Below are 19,590 nucleotides of genomic sequence, written 5' to 3'. Positions count from 1 at the left end.
ACAAGCCGTTATAAAGGTCTCGATCGTGTTTTATCCAGTGACAGTGTCCTATCCATAAGGGAAAGCAACATTCATCAAACTATATTGGCAGAAATATATATTACTTGTCTGTGTTGACAGACTGGTAGGTAGGCTCTACATTGGAAGAGTACACACAAAAAATATGCATTACCCTTTGCTTCAGTGGGCGTAGCTATGCGTGAAAACGCCTAGTTGATTCATAAAATGTACGCACTACATGCGCGCTGTGTCGTGCCAAGACAAGGGGCGGGTATATAAGCGACTGAACGACAAGTAACATCATAACGACACAACTACCTACCTACCTACCTACCTACCTACCTACCTACCTGTCTATCTGTACTGCGGAGTGCCTACGGAGAGTTGCAGGGATGCTTCTTACCACGAGTGTGTTCCAGCTCGCGCTCTTCTGCCTTCTTATAAGTAACTGTCCAGCTGCCAAGAACAGCGATACGGAAAAGTTAAACGCTCAGTTGATCAGTACCGTCCAGGATACACCGAGTAGTAATGTATCAATGAATCAAGCACGCAACGGAGGAAGGCGTTTGACCAGCGCTGCGCGGAAAGGTGAATTGCATTTTTATGCGCATATCAAATGTATTGATTCGACGATTCATATAGATTCATTGATCCTGACATTTGGAATTACTCCATTCCTTATATAGGCACATTTTCCATAGACATGAATGGGACTAAATGAAAATGAAATATAAATCATAGACTTGTGTTTGAATGGGAGAAAGAATCAAGAATTTGGAATTGTGGTGGACCTCTTGTCAACTCATGCTGTCTTTCAAATCAAATCAAATTTTATTTGTCACATACACATGGTTAGCAGATGTTAATGCGAGTGTAGCGAAATGCTTGTGCTTCTAGTTCTGACAATGCAGTAATAACCAACAAGTAATCTAGCTAACAATTCCAAAACTACTACCTTATAGACACAAGTGTAAGGGGATAAAGAATATGTACATAAAGATATATGAATGAGTGATGGTACAGAGCGGCATAGGCAAGATACAGTAGATGGTATTGAGTGCAGTATATACATATGAGATGAGTATGTAAACAAAGTGGCATAGTTAAAGTGGCTAGTGATACATGTATTACATAAAGATGCAGTAGATGATATAGAGTACAGTATATAAGTATACATATGAGATGAATAATGTAGGGTATGTAAACATTATATTAGGTAGCATTGTTTAAAGTGGCTAGTGATATATTTTACATCATTTCCCATCAATTCCCATTATTAAAGTGGCTGGAGTTGAGTCAGTGTGTTGGCAGCAGCCACTCAATGTTCGTGGTGGCTGTTTAACAGTCTGATGGCCTTGAGATAGAAGCTGTTTTTCAGTCTCTAGGTCCCAGCTTTGATGCCCCTGATCATGCCGAAGTTCCTGTCAAAACGAATCTTTATGAGCAGCAAATGGAATAATCCAAAAGCGCAAACTGCAAACTAAATCAAATTCAAGTATTTGCAATGTCATATAGATGCCATGCAATATGTATCTGACAGAATGTAACACTCTCTCCTCCCCTCTCAATCACAGAGCAGGGTCAGGCACAGAGCCAGGTGGGCTGCAGAGAGCTGCGTTCCACCAAGTACATCTCAGATGGTCAGTGCACCAGCTTGAACCCGGTCAAGGAGCTGGTGTGTGCCGGGGAGTGTCTTCCCTCCCACCTACTGCCCAACTGGATCGGCTCCGGTCCCGGCTACACCGGAAAGTTCTGGAGCCGCAGGGAGGCCCAGGAGTGGCGCTGCGTCATCGACCGGACCCGGACCCAGCGCATCAGCCTGCAGTGTCAGGACGGAAGGTCCAGGACCTATAAGATCACTGTGGTTACTTCCTGCAAGTGTAAACGCTACTCCAGGCAGAACAATGACTCAGGGAATGGGAAGTCAGAGCTGGAGGTCAGGCAGGCCCAGGGCCAGGGCTCCACACTCCAGGGGCCCAAGAGGAGGAAGGGAAAGGAAGGGAAGAATGGACGTTCTGGGCAGGAGGACTGGGCAGAAGAACAGCCTAAAAAATACTGAACTGAGCCCCCTGGTCAGGAGGGGGCTCTGTACACCTCTGAGGGGTTGGAAGGTCTCTGTGCCTCCACTTCAGAAACAACACCAACAGACACTAGTTTTGTTTAGAAGGCAACAATGTGTTTGCTGTATTTAATGCAGCTATATTGAGAAGGCTATGGAATGATTCCTCAGACAGTGCAACTGGTTTGCCAAATATTGACCACTGTGGATGTGTTTGTGTATGTATGCATTTTTGTATGATAGAATGAGACTAGTTCAAATCGCACAAGAACCGCATTTGACAGCTAAGATGAGGAGTTCTCTCAACAGATGAATATGTTGTCCACATCATAATGTTTAGATTAACAGAAAAAGCCAGAGTATGTATATAAATAGTGATTCTATACTCTGGGTTACTTTTTAATGTATGTCAAAGATGACTATGACAATGTAATATATTTTTGTATGGGGATAGCTGAACTAAATATAAATAAGTTCATGTTTTTATATATTTGCTAGATTCTATGTAATCACTTTCAGGACAAATTGTGTCTCAAATTATTTGCCTTGGATAATGAAATAAATCATGTCTACTATGATTAGATCACTGATTGAATATAAAGAATGACTTTTCTTTAATAATTAGTATAATATGTTTTTGACTTGTCAATAAATTGTGCTTTAATCATTAGTAATTAAATGCTTTGAGCACAAGGCCACAGACAGAGGAGCTATAACTTCACAGGAAACAGGAAGTCAGTAACAACAGATGTATTAGCCAGTAATAAAATGTTATATTGAGTCTAATACAAGCTCTACTCTCTGCCGGAATCCCCTCTCCTCCAGGCTATTGGGTCTGTTCCAGTCAGCGGCTACATGTTAACATAATACCAAAATGAGCTGTCATTAAAATTGTGGTGCAAGTACCATGGGGAAGTTATGCTTTCCTCAAAGAGCATTGGGAACGCTTGATATTTGTAGTTTGGGGATGACAGCTCATTTTGGTATTAGGACAGAGTGGTTCTAAACCTGACAGTACCAGAGTAGTACAGAGTGGTGCATTCCATGAGGGAGAAGCATAGGGAAATCATGTCTGTGAATCTCAGAACGGAGCTTGCGTCATTGACACAATAATACAAGGCTTGTAAAACTTCCTCTCTGTAATTATCCCTGATTACATATTCTCCTCTGAGTAGCAGTGATGCTGTAAGACCACCTAGCTTTATTTATTACCGTAACTACCACAAACACGCTGTAAGAAACGCCCTTACAAGAAACAGAAAGTGATCCACAGGTCATGGGCCACGTTTCAACTCGTATTTGCATAGTCAATCTGCAATCTGCAATCACATCTCTTTCTCTCTCTCTCTCTCTCTCTCTCTCTCTCTCTCTCTCTCTCTCCCCATCTCTCTCTCTCTCTCTCTCTCTCTCTCTCTCTCTCTCTCTCTCTCTCTCTCTCTCTCTCTCTCTCTCTCTCTCTCTCTCCCCATCTCTCTCTCTCTCTCTCTCCCCATCTGTCTCTCTCTCTCTCTCTCTCTCTCTCTCTCTCTCTCTCTCTCTCTCTCTCTCTCCCCATCTGTCTCTCTCTCTCTCTCTCTCTCTCTCTCTCTCTCTCTCTCTCTCTCCCCATCTCCCGTTTCAACTCGTATTTGCATAGTCAATCTGCAATCTGCAATCACATCTCTTTCTCTCTCTCTCTCTCTCTCTCTCTCTCTCTCTCTCTCTCTCTCTCTCTCTCTCTCTCTCTCTCTCTCTCTCTCTCTCTCTCTCTCTCTCTCTCTCTCTCTCTCTCCCCATCTCTCTCTCTCTCTCTCTCTCCCCATCTCTCTCTCTCTCTCTCTCTCTCTCTCTCTCTCTCTCTCTCTCTCTCTCTCTCTCTCTCTCCCCATCTCTCTCTCTCTCTCTCTCCCCATCTGTCTCTCTCTCTCTCTCTCTCTCTCTCTCTCTCTCTCTCTCTCTCTCTCTCCCCATATCTCTCTCTCTCTCTCTCTCTCTCTCTCTCTCTCTCTCTCTCTCTCTCTCTCTCTCTCCCCATCTGTCTCTCTCTCTCTCTCTCTCTCTCTCTCTCTCTCTCTCTCTCTCCCCATCTGTCTCTCTCTCTCTCTCTCTCTCTCTCTCTCTCTCTCTCTCTCTCTCTCTCTCTCTCCCCATCTGTCTCTCTCTCATATACTTTCTTGACATGGAAAGTAAAACACGTACATTGTCAAAGTAAACATATAACAACCATGGTCAAAGACAGGACTATACTAGACTGTTAGTAATAATAGGCTAATCTGAATAATCACACTGTATTTGTCTCTAGCTGTCCCTCAGGTCTTGTCAGGAGGCCACAAATGTGGCTGCCAAAACACAGCATTTAGTTTTTTCACCAAGTATGTATTTAAATGTATCTTTATAATTTAGGCTTTCAAATTCTTTGTATTGTTTTATAATTTAGGGAAGAATGTATTTCTCATGTCAGACTATCTGTCACAACTTGACAGAAAATGCAGCTCTGTCTATAACTCTTCCTGAGGGCAGAATGAGTCTATACATACAGTAGTCAGTATCAGTCAAAGTAGTCAGATCGCCTGTCACCTTGTTAAGAGCCAAATAGCATTTGGCAAGTTTACTTCGATTTTTTGTTGTGTCTTTCCAATAGGTGATATATTTTTATTTTTGCTTTGTGAAAATTTGGTTGGGCCATATTTTCTGAGTGTTGTCCTGAGGCTTTGTTGGGTTTGTAGTGGTTAGTGAATTGAGCCTCAGGACCAGCTGTCTGAGGGGAATCTTCTCTATGGTTACCTCTTGGCAGTAGAGGGCTTTGTAATGGTAAGAGTGGTTTTAAATTATTATAAAACTTAGTGGCTCTTTTTTGGATATTAATCATGTATATCTAATTTGATAGATATTTTAATGGCCTAGAAAGCCCTCCTTGCCTTGTCTTTCAGTTCCTTCACAGCCAGGTTGGAGTTCCCTGTGGAGCTGATTTTTTTGTCCCAAATATGTGTAAGTGTTTGTTCTGTGTCAGTGGAGCCCAGTAAAAATGTATCTCGGTTTCACTGACATAGAGATCGTTTCTGGAATAAAGTTAGTTTTTCATTTGATTGATTGGCAGGGCCCAGGTCTAACAGAATTGTTGCAGATGATGTCATTGTTGCTGTAGCCCCTCTTTTTTTGTGGGACAGCAGTACCAGGTCGTCTGCATACAGGAGGCATTGTATTTCTGTGTTGTTAATAGTGAGCCCGGTAGATGTTGATTGTTTTAGTGTTTTTGAAAATCCATTCATGTATATATTAAATAGACTTGAGCTCACATTGTTCCCCTGTTTCACTCCACGGCCTTGGGAAAATAAATGTGTATGTTTATTTCCAATTTTGACTGCACATTTGTATTTGTGTACATTCATTTGATGACATCATATGGTTTTCCATCCCCACCACTTTCAACACATTTGAGAAAAATGCCTTCATGTCAAATTGAATCAAAGGCATTTTGGAAATCCAAAAAACAGGATTTTGTTTTAGTTTTGATTAAAAAAGGTTTTATCAATTAGGGTGTGTAGGGTATAAATGTGGTCTGATGTTTGATCATTTGGTAGGAATCCAATTTGAATTTTGCTCAGGACATTGTCTTTATCGGCTAATTCAAGAATTTGCAGTTTTTCAGATATTTCTTTTTGTTCCAAATTCATCTTAATATTTCTATATACACCAGTTCTTTAAAGTGAGTGTTATATAGGTCACTTTTTAGGATTGCCAATTCAGTCTTCTTTGTGGGGTTTGTTTAGGGAGTTCCAATTTTCCCAGAAGTTGTTTGAATCAATGGAGTCCTCAATGTCATTAAAATGGTGTCTCTTGTGGTGTCCATTTTTTGTTCCTAGAGTCTGTTTGGATTCTTTTAGGGTTGCCTAATACTGAAGGCGCATATCCTGGTTGTCTGGTTTTCTATGTTTTTGGTTGGATAGATTCCTACGTTTTCTTGTTATAGATTTGCCATCATAATCAAACCATTTTGTCTTTTTTAATTAGATAAGGATGCCAAGTTCTAAAAAAAAAAAAAAAAAAAAAAAAGTTTGTGTTTTGTACAGCCAAATTTACACTGCCATTATTTTAATGATATGTGTGGGCCAGAAAGTTGTCTAGGAGGGATTACATTTTTTGATTGCCAATTGCTTTCTGGTACTTTTCCATACTATTCTTAGTCTATCTATAGGACTGATTGGTCTTGTGTAATTTACTGTGCTCTTCTCCCTGTTTAGATATGCTGTAATTTGTCTATAGTCTGATAGTGGTGTTAGTGGGCTGACTGTGAGTACTGGACCTAAGTCTGTGATGACATCATCTACAGTACTACTGCCAAGAGGTGAGTTGTATGTATGCATACCTCCTAAAAGAGTCTCCTTGTAGCCTTCCATTGACTACATACAGACCCAGCGTTCGATAGAGCTGCAGTAGTTGGTTCCCGTTTCTGTGGTAGTTTTGATCAAAGTTCTTCCTGGGGGGATATGAGGCCAGAGGAATGCTGAGGTTTGTAGTTATGTGTTTGTCTCCCTGTGTGCTAAAGGTATCTGGTTCTTCTCCAGTCCTAGCATTAAGATCAACACAGATCAAAACATTTCCCTGGGCCCGGAAATCATTGATCTCCACTTCTAGAATGGATAAGCTCTCATCCTTGTAGTTAGTCAATTCTGATGTGAGGATATACACTGAGTATACAAAACATTAAGAACACATGCTCTTTCCATGACAGACTGACCAGGTAAATCCAGGTGAAAGCTATGATCCCTTATTTGTTAGATCACTTCAATCATTGTAGTTGAAGGAGAGGAGACATGTTAAGGAAGGATTGTTAAGCCTTGAAACAGTTTAGACATTGATCACGTATGTGTGCCATTCAGAGAGTGAATGGGAAAGACAAAAGATTGAATGCCTTTGAACGGGGTATGGCAGCAGGTGCAAGGCACACTGGTTTGTGTCAAGAACTGCAATGCTGCTGGGTTTTTCACACTCAACAGTTTCCTGTGCGTATCAGGAATGGTCCACCACCCTAAGGACACCTGTTTTGATTAGTTCTATGTGTTAGCTGTGTTCTGAACCAAATCAGCATTCCCCCTGAATCCCTCCCCTGGGTAACTCTTCTCAATTTGGTGGATGGGACCACCATCTCCCTGTACCCTAGTGGACAGACAGTAAACCTATCTCTCTCTCTCTCTTTCTCTTTCGCTCTCCCTGTCTTTCTCTCTCCCTGTCTTTCTCTCTCCCTGTCTTTCTCTCTCCCTGTCTTTCTCTCTCCCTGTCTTTCTCTCTCCCTGTCTTTCGCTCTCCCTGTCTTTCTCTCCCCCTGTCTTTCTCTCTCCCTGTCTCTCTCTCTCCCTGTCTCTCTCTCTCCCTGTCTTTCTCTCTCCCTGTCTTTCTCTCTCCCTGTCTTTCTCTCTCCCTGTCTTTCTCTCTCCCTGTCTCTCTCTCTCCCTGTCTTTCTCTCTCCCTTTCTTTCTCTCTCCCTGTCTTTCTCTCTCCCTGTCTTTCTCTCTCCTTGTCTTTCGCTCATCTTGAAGCATGCAATTAGTTACTTATACCCTGTCATCACATCCTAGCCTACCAGTGTTTCAATCTCCGCACTGCTGGCCCCACCTCCTCTCTCTCTCTGTTTAACCATTGCTCTCTGTAGGACCATGAATTATCCCACAATCTCATAATTACATGCTCATGGAAGCACTTTTCAGGCTCAGCCTTGTAATCTTGTAATAGTTGACTTGGACAGAATTCCACATCCTGTCGTAGCCTGATGTCTCACACTGAACTGCATTAAATGCTTTCCCAGGAAATGTGACTCACCTTTCTCCAGTCCACCTGCAGAACCTATGCCTGACGAACCAGGGTCATTTTCATTAGGTACCGGAAATAACAGGGACTAAATCAGGGAGGGACTACTTGGACTTTTTCCATTTCAAAACATTTCAAAACATATATATATATTATTTTTCTACGGTGTGCCCTACTGAACTCAACCAGGGGGTTGATATGATGTGAGGGGGTAGGTGGTGACCTTCTCACCCCAGCCGGGGTGCTGGGCAGGTGGGCGTCGGAACTGAACTGAGCTAGGTCCATCTTGGTCCATCTGGTATCGATCCAATATAATAAGGCCCAATTCATGAGAAAATGTTCTGCTATTACCAGGCTGGATGCCAAACCAGAGTCTCTCTCAGAGCCAGTGCAACTACAGGGCTAATCCTCCCCATTACCAATAGAACAATTTATTTTAATTTAATTTCTTTCATCACATTTCCAGTGGGTCAGAAGTTTACATACACTCAATACACACTTTCAGATTATGTCGATATAGGACTTGTTTTCCTGTGGATATAGATACTTTTGTACCTGTTTCCTCCAGCATCTTCACGAGGTCCTTTGCTGTTGCTCTGGGATTGATTTGCACTTTTCGCACCAAAGTACTTTCATCTCTAGGAGACAGAACGCGTCTTCTTCCTGAGCGGTATGACGGCTGCGTGGTCCCATGGTGTTTACACTTGCATACTATTGTTTGTACAGATGAACGTGGTATCTTCAGGCGTTTGGAAATTGCTCCCAAGGATGAACCAGACTTGTGGAGGTCTACAATGTTTTTCTGAGGACCTGGCTGATTTCTTTTGATTTTCCCATCATGTCAAGCAAAGAAGTACTGAGTTTGAAGGTAGGCCTTGAAATACATCCACAGGTACACCTCCAATTGACTCAAATGATGTCAATTAGCCAATCAGAAGCTTCTAAAGCCATGACATCATTTTCTGGAATGTTCCATGCTGTTTTTTGGCACAGTCAACTTAGTGTATGTACACTTCTGACCCACTGGAATTGTGATACAGTTAATTATAAGTGAAATAATCTGTCTGTAAACAATTGTTGGAAAAATTACTTGTGTCATGCAGAAAGTAAATGTCCTAACTGACTTGCCAAAACTATAGTTTGTTAACAAGAAATTTGTGCAGTGATTGAAAATAAAGTTTTAATGACTCCAACCTAAGTGTATGTAAACTTCCGACTTCAACTTTTTGTCTGCTTCCAGAATAGCACCCCTGTTTATAGTGGCTAGTGTGTAACATTTGGCCAGAGCCTTGTAGATGGACGGCGAGCCGGGCGGTCTCCGTGTGTGTTCTGATTCTGAACCAATAACCAGGGTGTCAGGAGACGGCTGCCTAATTCTCAGAGAGAGGAGTTTAATCTCTAAGATGCACACACACACACACACACACACACACACACACACACACACACACACACACACACACACACACACACACACACACACACACACACACACACACACACACACACACACACACACCTGGTTCTCATTCCTGCAGGATGTTACATCCAGACCTTACAGAATTTGTCAAGCAAGACAAAGACAGTCTGTGCTTGGTAGACTACGACAGGCCCAGTGGAGGTCCCAGGATTTCCGTTTCTAATTGATTCAATTATACATTTGTTTCTGTTGGAGAGGACATTGGTGGAATATACAGTGGCAGTTGAGCTCATATGTAAATTGAGGAGAAAAGCCAGTGTCCATATCGACTTGAAGCCAGAGCTTAGAAGTGCAAATGCTGCTTTTATTAATTTGATTCTATGTTTTACATTATATGAAAGTTTCATTGCTATGCGGACGATACACAGCTGTACATTTCAGTGAAACATGGTGAAGCCCCAAAATTGCCCTCCCTGGAAGCCTGTGTTTCAGACATAAGGAAGTGGATTGCAGCAAATGTTTACCTTTTAAACCCGGACAAAACAGAGATGCTAGTTCTAGGTCCCAAGAAACAAAGCGATCTTCTGTAGGATCTGACAATTAATCTTGATGGTTGTACAGTCGTCTCAAATAAAACTGTGAAGGACCTCGGCGTTACTCTGGACCCTGATCTCTCTTTTGACGAACATATCAAGACTATTTCAAGGACAGCTTTTTTCCATCTACGTAACATTGCAAAAATCACTTCTGTCCAAAAATTATGCGGAAAAGTTAATCCAGGCTTTTGTCAATTCTAGATTAGACAACTGCAATGCTCTACTTTCCGGCTACCCGGATAAAGCACAAAATAAACTTCAGTTAGTGCTAAATACGGCTGCTAGAATCTTGACTAAAAGCAAAAAAATGTGATCATTATTGTTCCAAGGCTAGCCTCTCTACACTGGCTTCCTGTTAAGGCTGGGGCTGATTTAAAGATTTTACTGCTACCCAGCAAAGCATTACATTGGCTTGCTCCTACCTATCCCCCACGATTTGGTCCTGCCGTGCATACCTACACGTACGCTACGGTCACAAGACGCAGGCGTCCTTACTGTCCCTTGAATTTCTAAGCAAACATCTGAAGGAAGGGCTTTCTCCTATAGAGCACCATTTTTATGGAATGGTCTGCCTATCCATATGAGAGACGCAGGCTCGGTCTCGACCTTTAAGTCATTATTGAAGACTCATCTCGTCAGTAGGTCCTATGATTGAGTGTAGTCTGGCCCAGGGGTGTGAAGGTGAACGGAAAGACACTGGAGCGACTAACTGCCCTTGCTTTCTCTGCCTGGCCGGTTCCCCTCTCTCTACTGGGATTCTCTGCTTCTAACCCTATTACGCGGGCTGAGTCACTGGCGTACTGGTGCTCTTCCATGCTGTCCCTAGGAGGGGTGCGCCACTTGAGATCACTGACGATCTTCTGTCCGTGTTGGGAGATCCATGTGAGCTATACTCAGCCTTGTCTCAGGGTAGTAAATTGGTGGTTTGAAGATATCCCTCTAGTGGTGTGGGGGCTGTGCTTTGGCAAATTGGGTGGGGTTATATCCTGCCTGTTTGGCCCTGTCCGGGGGTATCGTCGGACGGGACCACACTGTCTCCCGACCCCTCCTGTCTCAGCCTCCAGTATTTATGCTGCAGTAGTTTATGTGTTGGGGGGCTAGGGTCAGTCTGTTATATCTGGAGTATTTCTCCTGTCTTATCCGGTGTCCTGTGTGAATTCAAGTATGCTCCCTCTAATTCTCTCTTTCTCCCTCTCGCTCCCCTCGCGGAGGACCTGAGCCCTAGGACCATGCCTTAGGACTACCTGGCCTGATGACTCCTTGCTGTCCCCAGTCCACGTGGTTGTGCTGCTGCTCCAGTTTCAACTGTTCTGCCTGTGGCTATGGAACCCTGACCTGTTCTCTGGACGTGCTACCTTGTCCCGGACCTGCTGTTTTTCGACTATCTCTCTACCGCAGCTGCTGTCTCTAACTCTGAATGTTCGGCTATGAAAAGCCAACTGACATTTACTCCTGTGGCGCTGACCTGTTGCACCTTCTACAACCACTGTGATTATTATTATTTGACCCTGCTGGTCATCTATGAACGCTTGAACATTTTGGCCATGTCCTGTTATAATCTCCATCTGGCACAGCCAGAAGAGGACTGACCACGCCTCAGAGCCTGGTTCCTCTATAGGTTTCTTCCTAGGTTTATTCCTAGGTTCCTGCCTTTCTTGGGAGTTTTTCCTAGCCACCATTCTACATCTGCATTGCTTGCTGTTTGGGGTTTTAGACTGGGTTTCTGTATAGCACTTTGTGACATTGGCTGATGTAAAAAGGGCTTTATAAATACATTTGATTGATTGACTGATAAGTGGTTTATCCATGCTCTGATATCTGGTTTTATCCCATGCTCTCCACTTCCATACCTCCCCCCTCTCTTTCTCCTCTTCTCCCTCTATCTCTCAGGTTTCATATGGATTATGAAAGACATATTTTCTGTCAGCTGTCTTTCATTCTTGCCTTTGGCCTGATCACATGGACAACTTATACAATGTAACCCTTTGAGCATCTGAGTTTAAGTCCAACCCCTAACACGGGGATTATCCAAAGTACACCGAAACAGATATTTCATCAAGTGACATCTCACTCTATAATCAATGCTAATCAATGGTCAGTACATAACACATTTGAATATCTCAGGAAAAAAGATAACATTAACATATGCTAGGAAAATACAGATCAACATAAAACATACAAATGAATGAGCGGTGAGCGCTAGCACCTGCTTGATATCTAATACGCACATGACAGGCGCACGCCCTCCAAACAAAGATAGTCTATTTATTGACAAGATAGTCATGTGACCGCTCTAGTAATGGAACTACATGTCCTCAAAGATGGAAGGCAGGTAGGAGGAGGCGAGATCAGGTGGAACTATACTAGCCAATGAGAGGGCCTGAAGGCGTGTGAAGATTTAATTTGACTTTGACAGGGAAGACATATTGAGATCTAGGTCTCTTTTCCAAATGTGCCCTGTATAATACAATATAAAATACACTTTAAACACAAATATATATACACACCACAGGAGGTTGGTGGTGCCTTAATTGGGGAGGATGGGCTCGTGGTAATGGCTGGAGTGAAATGAGTGGAATGGTATCAAACATAGAAGCCATGTGTTTGATGCCATTCCATTCCCCCTGTTCCAGACATTTATATGAGCTGTCCTCCCCTCTGCAGCCTCCATTGCTACACACACATTAGAATACAAAAACATCACAACTCACCCAGAGAAACAGTTACATTCATCCACAAATAAATCCCCAATCAATACTTTAAATTGCCTGAACGGCACCAGAACATCAAGATGAAATGTATTTAGAGTTTTGTTCTAGCAATACGGTGCATTAAAACTGAAAGCAGATTTACATAGCTCGGTGGAGACCCTAGAAACCTCAAGAGTTAATCAGTCCTGCGAACGGGGTTAGAAAACTCAGCTGTCTATACTTCAACAGCAAAGTTAGATAAGACAGAATTTTCATGAAGTAGGGCCTTGTAAAAAACTGAGTAATGTAGAGATCTACGGGTCTTTAGCGAAGTCCCGCCAACATTTTGATACAGGATACAGTGATGAGTATCAAAACTGTCACCAGTAACAAAACAAAGGGCATTATGGTCGATGGCATCCAAAGGTTTAAGGGTAGTTGCAGCTGCACTTTGATGAATAATATCACCATAATCAAGAAAAGATAAAAAGACTGAATAATCTGCTTCCTACTGCTTAGAGAAAGACACAATCTGTTTCTGTGGAAAAAGCCAACTTTAAATCTTATCTTCTTAACCAGCTAATCTATGTTTTTTAAACGTGAAGTCCTTATAAATCCAAATGCCTAAGTATTTACATGCGTGAACATGTATTTTATCTGAAACATTCTTCAGAGAGTTTAAAAACAACGTATATTTTGTTTTGCCCGTATTAAGCACAAGTTTTAAATCAGCAAGGGATTTCTGCATAGCTATAAAATTTGACTGTAGTTTTGACACAGACAGATCAACAGTCAGGGCAATAGCATACATAATACTATCATCTGCATATAGATGAAGTTGACCGTTTTCTACAGATTGACCAATGGTGTTTACATAAAGAGTGAAAAAAACAGGTCCCAATATCGACCCCTGTGGTACACCTCTGTGGCCTGATTTCACAATCGCCTGATTTCTGTCTCTAAAAGAATCATGAAACCAAGAACAGGCGTCGGAGCTCAGGCCTATAGAGGACAACTAATTCAATTTAATAGTATGAACAACAGTATCAAAAGCTTTTGACAGGTCCACAAACAAAGCACATTTTATTTTAGTGTCAAAAGCATTGATAAGATCAACTAAAGTGGTTACTGTAAAATAGCTATGCGCCGGCCTAAACCCTGATTGATTTACATTCAAAATACAGTTTTCAGATGAAAAAGAACAATGTGGTACATTTACCAAGGCTTTTGAAAATCTTAGCTAGACAAAGAAGCCTTGAAATGGGACAATAATTATTAAGATCTCTACGATCCCCACTGTTATGGAGTGGCAGCACAAGACCTGATTTATTTCCATACTTTTGGAATATTTCCTGATAATAATGTTAAATAAAAAACGTGGGTTAACTGAGCCTATAATGATGGACGCTGCACACTTAAGCAGACCAGGATCCAATTGGTTGGCCCCTGTGGATTTCTTGTCTATTGCTAGCAAAGCATCCTGGACTTTTTTTTTCTGTAAATAGCCTAAAAGAAAAGCTTTGACTATCATTTCTCTGATCACTCAGCGAGTTTCCCATATCAGCATCCAGCTCAGTATCATTGTGAATAGACTTAGAAGTTATTTCAAAGAGATACCCCGCTGAAATAAAAATGGTGATTAAATGCATCAATGATGGCATTTTTTCTGTAATGAGGCCAGTATCTGAATTAATTTGTTGTGGTAGAGAGGAGGAAGTAGAACCCTTCAGGGATTTGACCATTTTCCAGAATTTAGAATTTAGCAGAACAGGCCATAGAGATAGATTGAGGACTCATATATGTGTCTGTGCCATTATACCGTCTGCGACAGCCTCAATGGCCTCACTGCCCATGCTATCTCCATTTTAAAGTAGTATATTTTCTTCTTCATTGGCTGATTACTCCCAACTAATAGGAATTCCCACCCAGTTGACTCGTTTAAAATGGCAGAAGCCCTCAATGGCAATGTCCATTCTAAAATAGGTTTTATCCATGATGAGTCCTCTATCTATATCTATGAAAACAGGCACAACTCCGACATAAATAAGGTTGCCGAAATGCCATGTGCATCCACTTATATCAGTACATTCGTAACAACCTAACCATTACGAAACTTTAATTTGATGAAATAACCCCCACGTAGAAAATTAGCATTTAAATGTTTTGTTGACCAAATTCGACCCTCTCGTTGTTCTCCTTACAAAAATTCCTCACTTCGTGGGCTTATTTTCGTGGACTGATTTAGGGGGAGTAAAACCTCTCACGTTGCCTCTTTCTCACTGCTCAAAATCAGTCCACAAAGAATCTGTGGTGTTTTTATTTAATTTAACTATGCAAGTCAGTTAATTAAGAACAGTTTTATCAAAGACTCAATCATGGACACTTACTGACAATGGCTGCTTTGTGTGATGTATTATTGTCTCTACCTTCTTGCCCTTATACTGAATTGGTCCACCCACACAGACAGCATTGTGAAGTAGGCGCAGCAGCGCCTCTTCAACCTCAGGAGGCTGAAGAAATTCGGCTTGTCACCAAAAGCACTCACAAACTTCTACAGATGCACAATCGAGAGCATCCTGTCGGGCTGTATCACCACCTAGTACGGCAACTGCTCCGCCCACAACCGTAAGGCTCTCCAGAGGGTAGTGAGGTCTGCACAACGCATCACCGGGCGCAAACTACCTGCCCTCCAGGACACCTACACCACCCGATGTCACAGGAAGGCCATAAAGATCATCAAGGACCCGTTCACCCTGCCATCATCCAGAAAGCGAGGTCAGTACAGGTGCATCAAAGCTGGGACCGAGAGACTGAAAAACAGCTTCTATCTCAAGGCCATCAGACTGTTAAACAGCCACCACTAACATTGAGTGGCTGCTGCCAACACACTGACTCAACTCCAGCCACTTTAATAATGGGAATTGATGGGAAATGATGTAAAATATATCACTAGCCACTTTAAACAATGCTACCTAATATAATGTTTACATACCCTACATTATTCATCTCATATGTATACTTATATACTGTACTCTATATCATCTACTGCATCTTTATGTAATACATGTATCACTAGCCACTTTAACTATGCTACTTTGTTTACATACTCATCTCATATGTATATACTGCACTCAATACCATCTACTGTATCTTGCCTATGCCGCTCTGTACCATCACTCATTCATATATCTTTATGTACATATTCTTTATCCCCTTACACTTGTGTCTATAAGGTAGTAGTTTTGGAATTGTTAGCTAGATTACTTGTTGGTTATTACTGCATTGTCGGAACTAGAAGCACAAGCATTTCGCTACACTCGCATTAACATCTGCTGACCATGTGTATGTGACAAATCAAATTTGATTTGATTTGATTTGTCTGTGCCCAATAATGTTTGTACCATGTTTTGTGCTGCTACCATGTTGTGTTGCTACCATGCTGTGTTGTTGTCTTAGGTCTCTCTTTATGTAGTGTGTTGTCTCTCTTGTCGTGATGTGTGTTTTGTCCTATATTTATATATATATATATATATATATATTTGATTTATTTCTTTAATCCCAGCCACCATCCCTACATGAGGCCTTTGGTAGGCTGTTATTGTAAATAAGAATTTGTTCTTAACTGACTTGCCTAGTTAAATAAAGGTTAAATTAAAAATGCAATAAATAAATAATACAAATGTACAATGAACAATTAGCATAGGACCTTCAGGTCGACGATACAATGTAACCTGAAACTCCTCTACAATGTTAACATTTCTACTCAAGTGTGATATTTTGAATAACAACTGTAGAACATGATTAGCAGTAGGAACGTACTTGAAAACGCTACTATGATAGCTAAACATTTAGCAAAGATTAGCAAACGGCGGTTGGCTCCAAATATGAGGAAAATGCAATTGAGTCAGATGTCGGAGGTTGATTGATATAGGCCAACTTAAAATGAATTGATGTCCTCTATTTGTGGACTGGATTTAGGACCTGGCAGAGTTGGCCAGGGGATTTTCATAAATTCAATCCTCAACCCAAAATCTATAAAATATTAAACAGTGTTCTCTTACAAAGAAGATTTTTCATCATTATCCTCACAACGTCACTAGACAGATGTTCATTTCTAGCCTTTTTCCTTTTCTCCTCATTGGCACCTGTAGGATTTTCCCTCATTAGTGAGAAGTGTCGGTTTTGTCACTTCATCTGAAGAGACAGCCATTTTAGTTTGGTAATCACATGGCACAGTAACTGGCAGCAATACTGAGAGAAATAAATGTCACAAGAGTTATTTTGGCTCGATTATAATTGTTGAATGAGAGTGAAAGTGTGTGTGTATGTGTGTACAGCGGTGGACAAAGTACTCAATTGTCATACTTGCAAGGTTGGGGAGTAACGGATTACATGTAAGGGATTACTTTTAAAAAACTGTAACTGTAATCTGTTACATTACCAGCCCAAATTATGTAATCAGTTTACAGATAATTTTGAAAAAAGAAGATGATTACTTCATGGATTACTTTTAAATTCTGAAAGGATGTTTGCGCAAAATAATATTTGACACTTCTCTAGTTTCTCAATGACATTCAAATCAACATTGAAAAAAAGTGCAAATTTAAGTTTCTTCCACCTGAGCGTGTCTGACCACAAGTCAGAGACACTATGATGACACACCAAATGTGTTTGATGGATGGCGGGAAAAGAGCAGGAAACGGTTTTTGTAGGCTACAGTCCAAGCTATGTCTTCCAATGGTGCAACTGCTCTCGGCATCCAAAAATGATCCAACTTGAATAAACGCTTGGAGGTAAGAGCCTATGGAATAAAAGTGGGGCTTTTATTGCTCAATCTAATACATGCTGATAAAAACTTGTCCACTTTTGATAGACTTAAAGGGGCAATCTGTAGTTGCTACATCCATTTTTGGACATATTCGTTATGTATGTGTATACTGTATATATATATATATATATATATATATATATATATATATATATATATATATATATGTATGTATGTATGTATGTATGTATGTGTGCATTGGTTCTTGAAGAATATACCTTATAAATGTGCTGTCACACTCCAGGAGAACTCAAAATATAAGCATATTTTTCTCAAACGTTTGTAAACATTGTAAATGTAAACAAACACTGTATAGCCTCTTAACATGGGTAAAACAATACTTTAGATATCATATCAAAAAGCTAAGCAATAGGCCTATAGAAAATGCAGCATATGTTATTAATTCTCACATGTAAATAGCACTTTTCAGTGGTGCTCAAAGCATGCCATTCTATGAGCGCAGCATTTATTAATGAGCCCAATCAGTCCTCCATGACAACAAAATCATAAACAACAGAGTAGGGCTGGCTAATAAGTCCTTAGTTTTGGGGTCATGCTCAGGTAGAACAATTTGGCTAATCTACACTTCCATATTTCCAGGTCCTATTCCTGAAGATCAAGGGGTATAACATTTACTGGAATCACTGGAATTCTGATAGACTCGGTTTTTAATGTAAAGATTTAATTTAATCATATTATTATATGTAGTAGAAAGTGATGGGTTAGAAGAAGCCTACATAACCAATCCATAAAGTAAAATGTAACATCCACATATGGCCAGCTATGTAAACTTTAACATTGATTTATCCTGCAGTAGATGTTGTTCAATTGGTAACATACATACATTTTTGTCTTCTTTTAATGCCTCATAAGGGGAAAGTAATCTAAAAGTAATGGAATGTAATCAGATTACGTTACTGAGTTTAGGTCATCCAAAAGTTACGTTACTGATTACATTTTTGGACAGGTAACTAGTAACTGTAACGGATTACATTTAGAAAGTAACCTACCCAACCCTGCATCCTTGAGTAAAAGTAAAAGATACCTTAATAGAAAATGACTAAAGCAAAAGAGAAAGTCACCCAGTAAAACACTACTGGAGTAAAAGTCTAAAGGTTTTTGGATTGAAATATACTTAAGTATCAAAAGTAAAAGTAATTACTAAAATATACTTAAGTACCAAAGGTAAAAGTAAAATTATAAATAATTTCAAATTCCCATAATTTTCTTGTTTATTTTAATTTACGAATAGCCAGCGGCACGCTCCAACACTCAGACATCATTTACAAACGAAGTCTGTGTTTAGTTAGTCATCAGATCAGAGGCAGTAGGGATTACCAAGGATGTTCTCTTGATAAGTGTGTGAATTTGATAATTTTTTCCTGCTAAACATTTAAAATGTAACAAGTACTTTTGGGTGTCAGTGAAAATGTATGGAGTAAAAAGTATATAATTTTCTTTCGGAATGTAATGAAGTAAAAGTAAAATACCCCAAAAAGTAAAGTCGTTTTACATGTGTACTTTACACCACTGTGTGTGTGTGTGTGCCTGCGTGAGGGGGTACTTTCCACAGAGGCCCTTCATGGGTACTCATATCCATATCTTCAGCTTGTTCCTCTTACCTGACAGAGAGAGTGAGATCTCTGCCCCTTGAGAGCTTGGGGAGTGCTTCAGGACGTCTACATAGACATATCAAAAGTGAGAGTGGGTCTGAGTAGTTCTAGCCTGAGTATGCTCTTAACACTCTGACAAGTCAGAGCTGACAGGATGAATAAAAGACACCTGATCGGGTCGCATGGCAGACTGATTTAAGGCTAAAGAGTACAGTAACATTCTCATGATCCCAGTGGATGGTTGATAGGTAACCATAGAAATAGGATGACTACTATAATGGACATTCCCAGTCAAGTCAACGTTCTGTCATATTTCTAGTTCAGTGATAGTTCAGCCCCTCACCATGACATAGACACCAGATGGGTAAATAAATAAAGTTCCTAAATGTGAACACAATATTCATAATGATTATTGTGGTGAAAATGCTGTTAAGAGATCCTGACAGTCAGACAGACATGTTATGTGATGTTGTTTCTCCTGCCATTCTGTAGTGTTGGTGTTGATTAATGTGAGTCAACAGTCCACTGTCAGACATCGCCACCTTGTTATATGAGGTAGGGTAGCTGTGCTGTGTACTGTGTCTTGTGTAGTATACATTT

At 40.8% G+C, this 19,590-nt stretch overlaps 1 protein-coding gene across 1 annotated transcript; it reads left to right on the top strand.

Moving 5' to 3' along the window:
• The first annotated feature begins 276 nt into the window (after positions 1-276).
• LOC110496450 (sclerostin domain-containing protein 1) lies at positions 277-3,378 on the top strand. Its single transcript, XM_021572367.2, has 2 exons — positions 277-588; positions 1,575-3,378. The coding sequence occupies exons 1-2, from the start codon at positions 393-395 to the stop codon at positions 2,057-2,059; spliced, it is 681 nt and encodes a 226-aa protein (XP_021428042.2). The 5' UTR covers positions 277-392; the 3' UTR covers positions 2,060-3,378.
• The last annotated feature ends 16,212 nt before the right edge of the window (positions 3,379-19,590 follow it).

The sequence above is a fragment of the Oncorhynchus mykiss genome, chromosome 18 (assembly GCF_013265735.2).
Source record: "Oncorhynchus mykiss isolate Arlee chromosome 18, USDA_OmykA_1.1, whole genome shotgun sequence".
Taxonomy (NCBI): Eukaryota; Metazoa; Chordata; class Actinopteri; order Salmoniformes; family Salmonidae; genus Oncorhynchus; species Oncorhynchus mykiss.
Note: the sequence above shows the minus strand (reverse complement) of the source record. Positions and strands in the feature narration are given on the sequence as shown.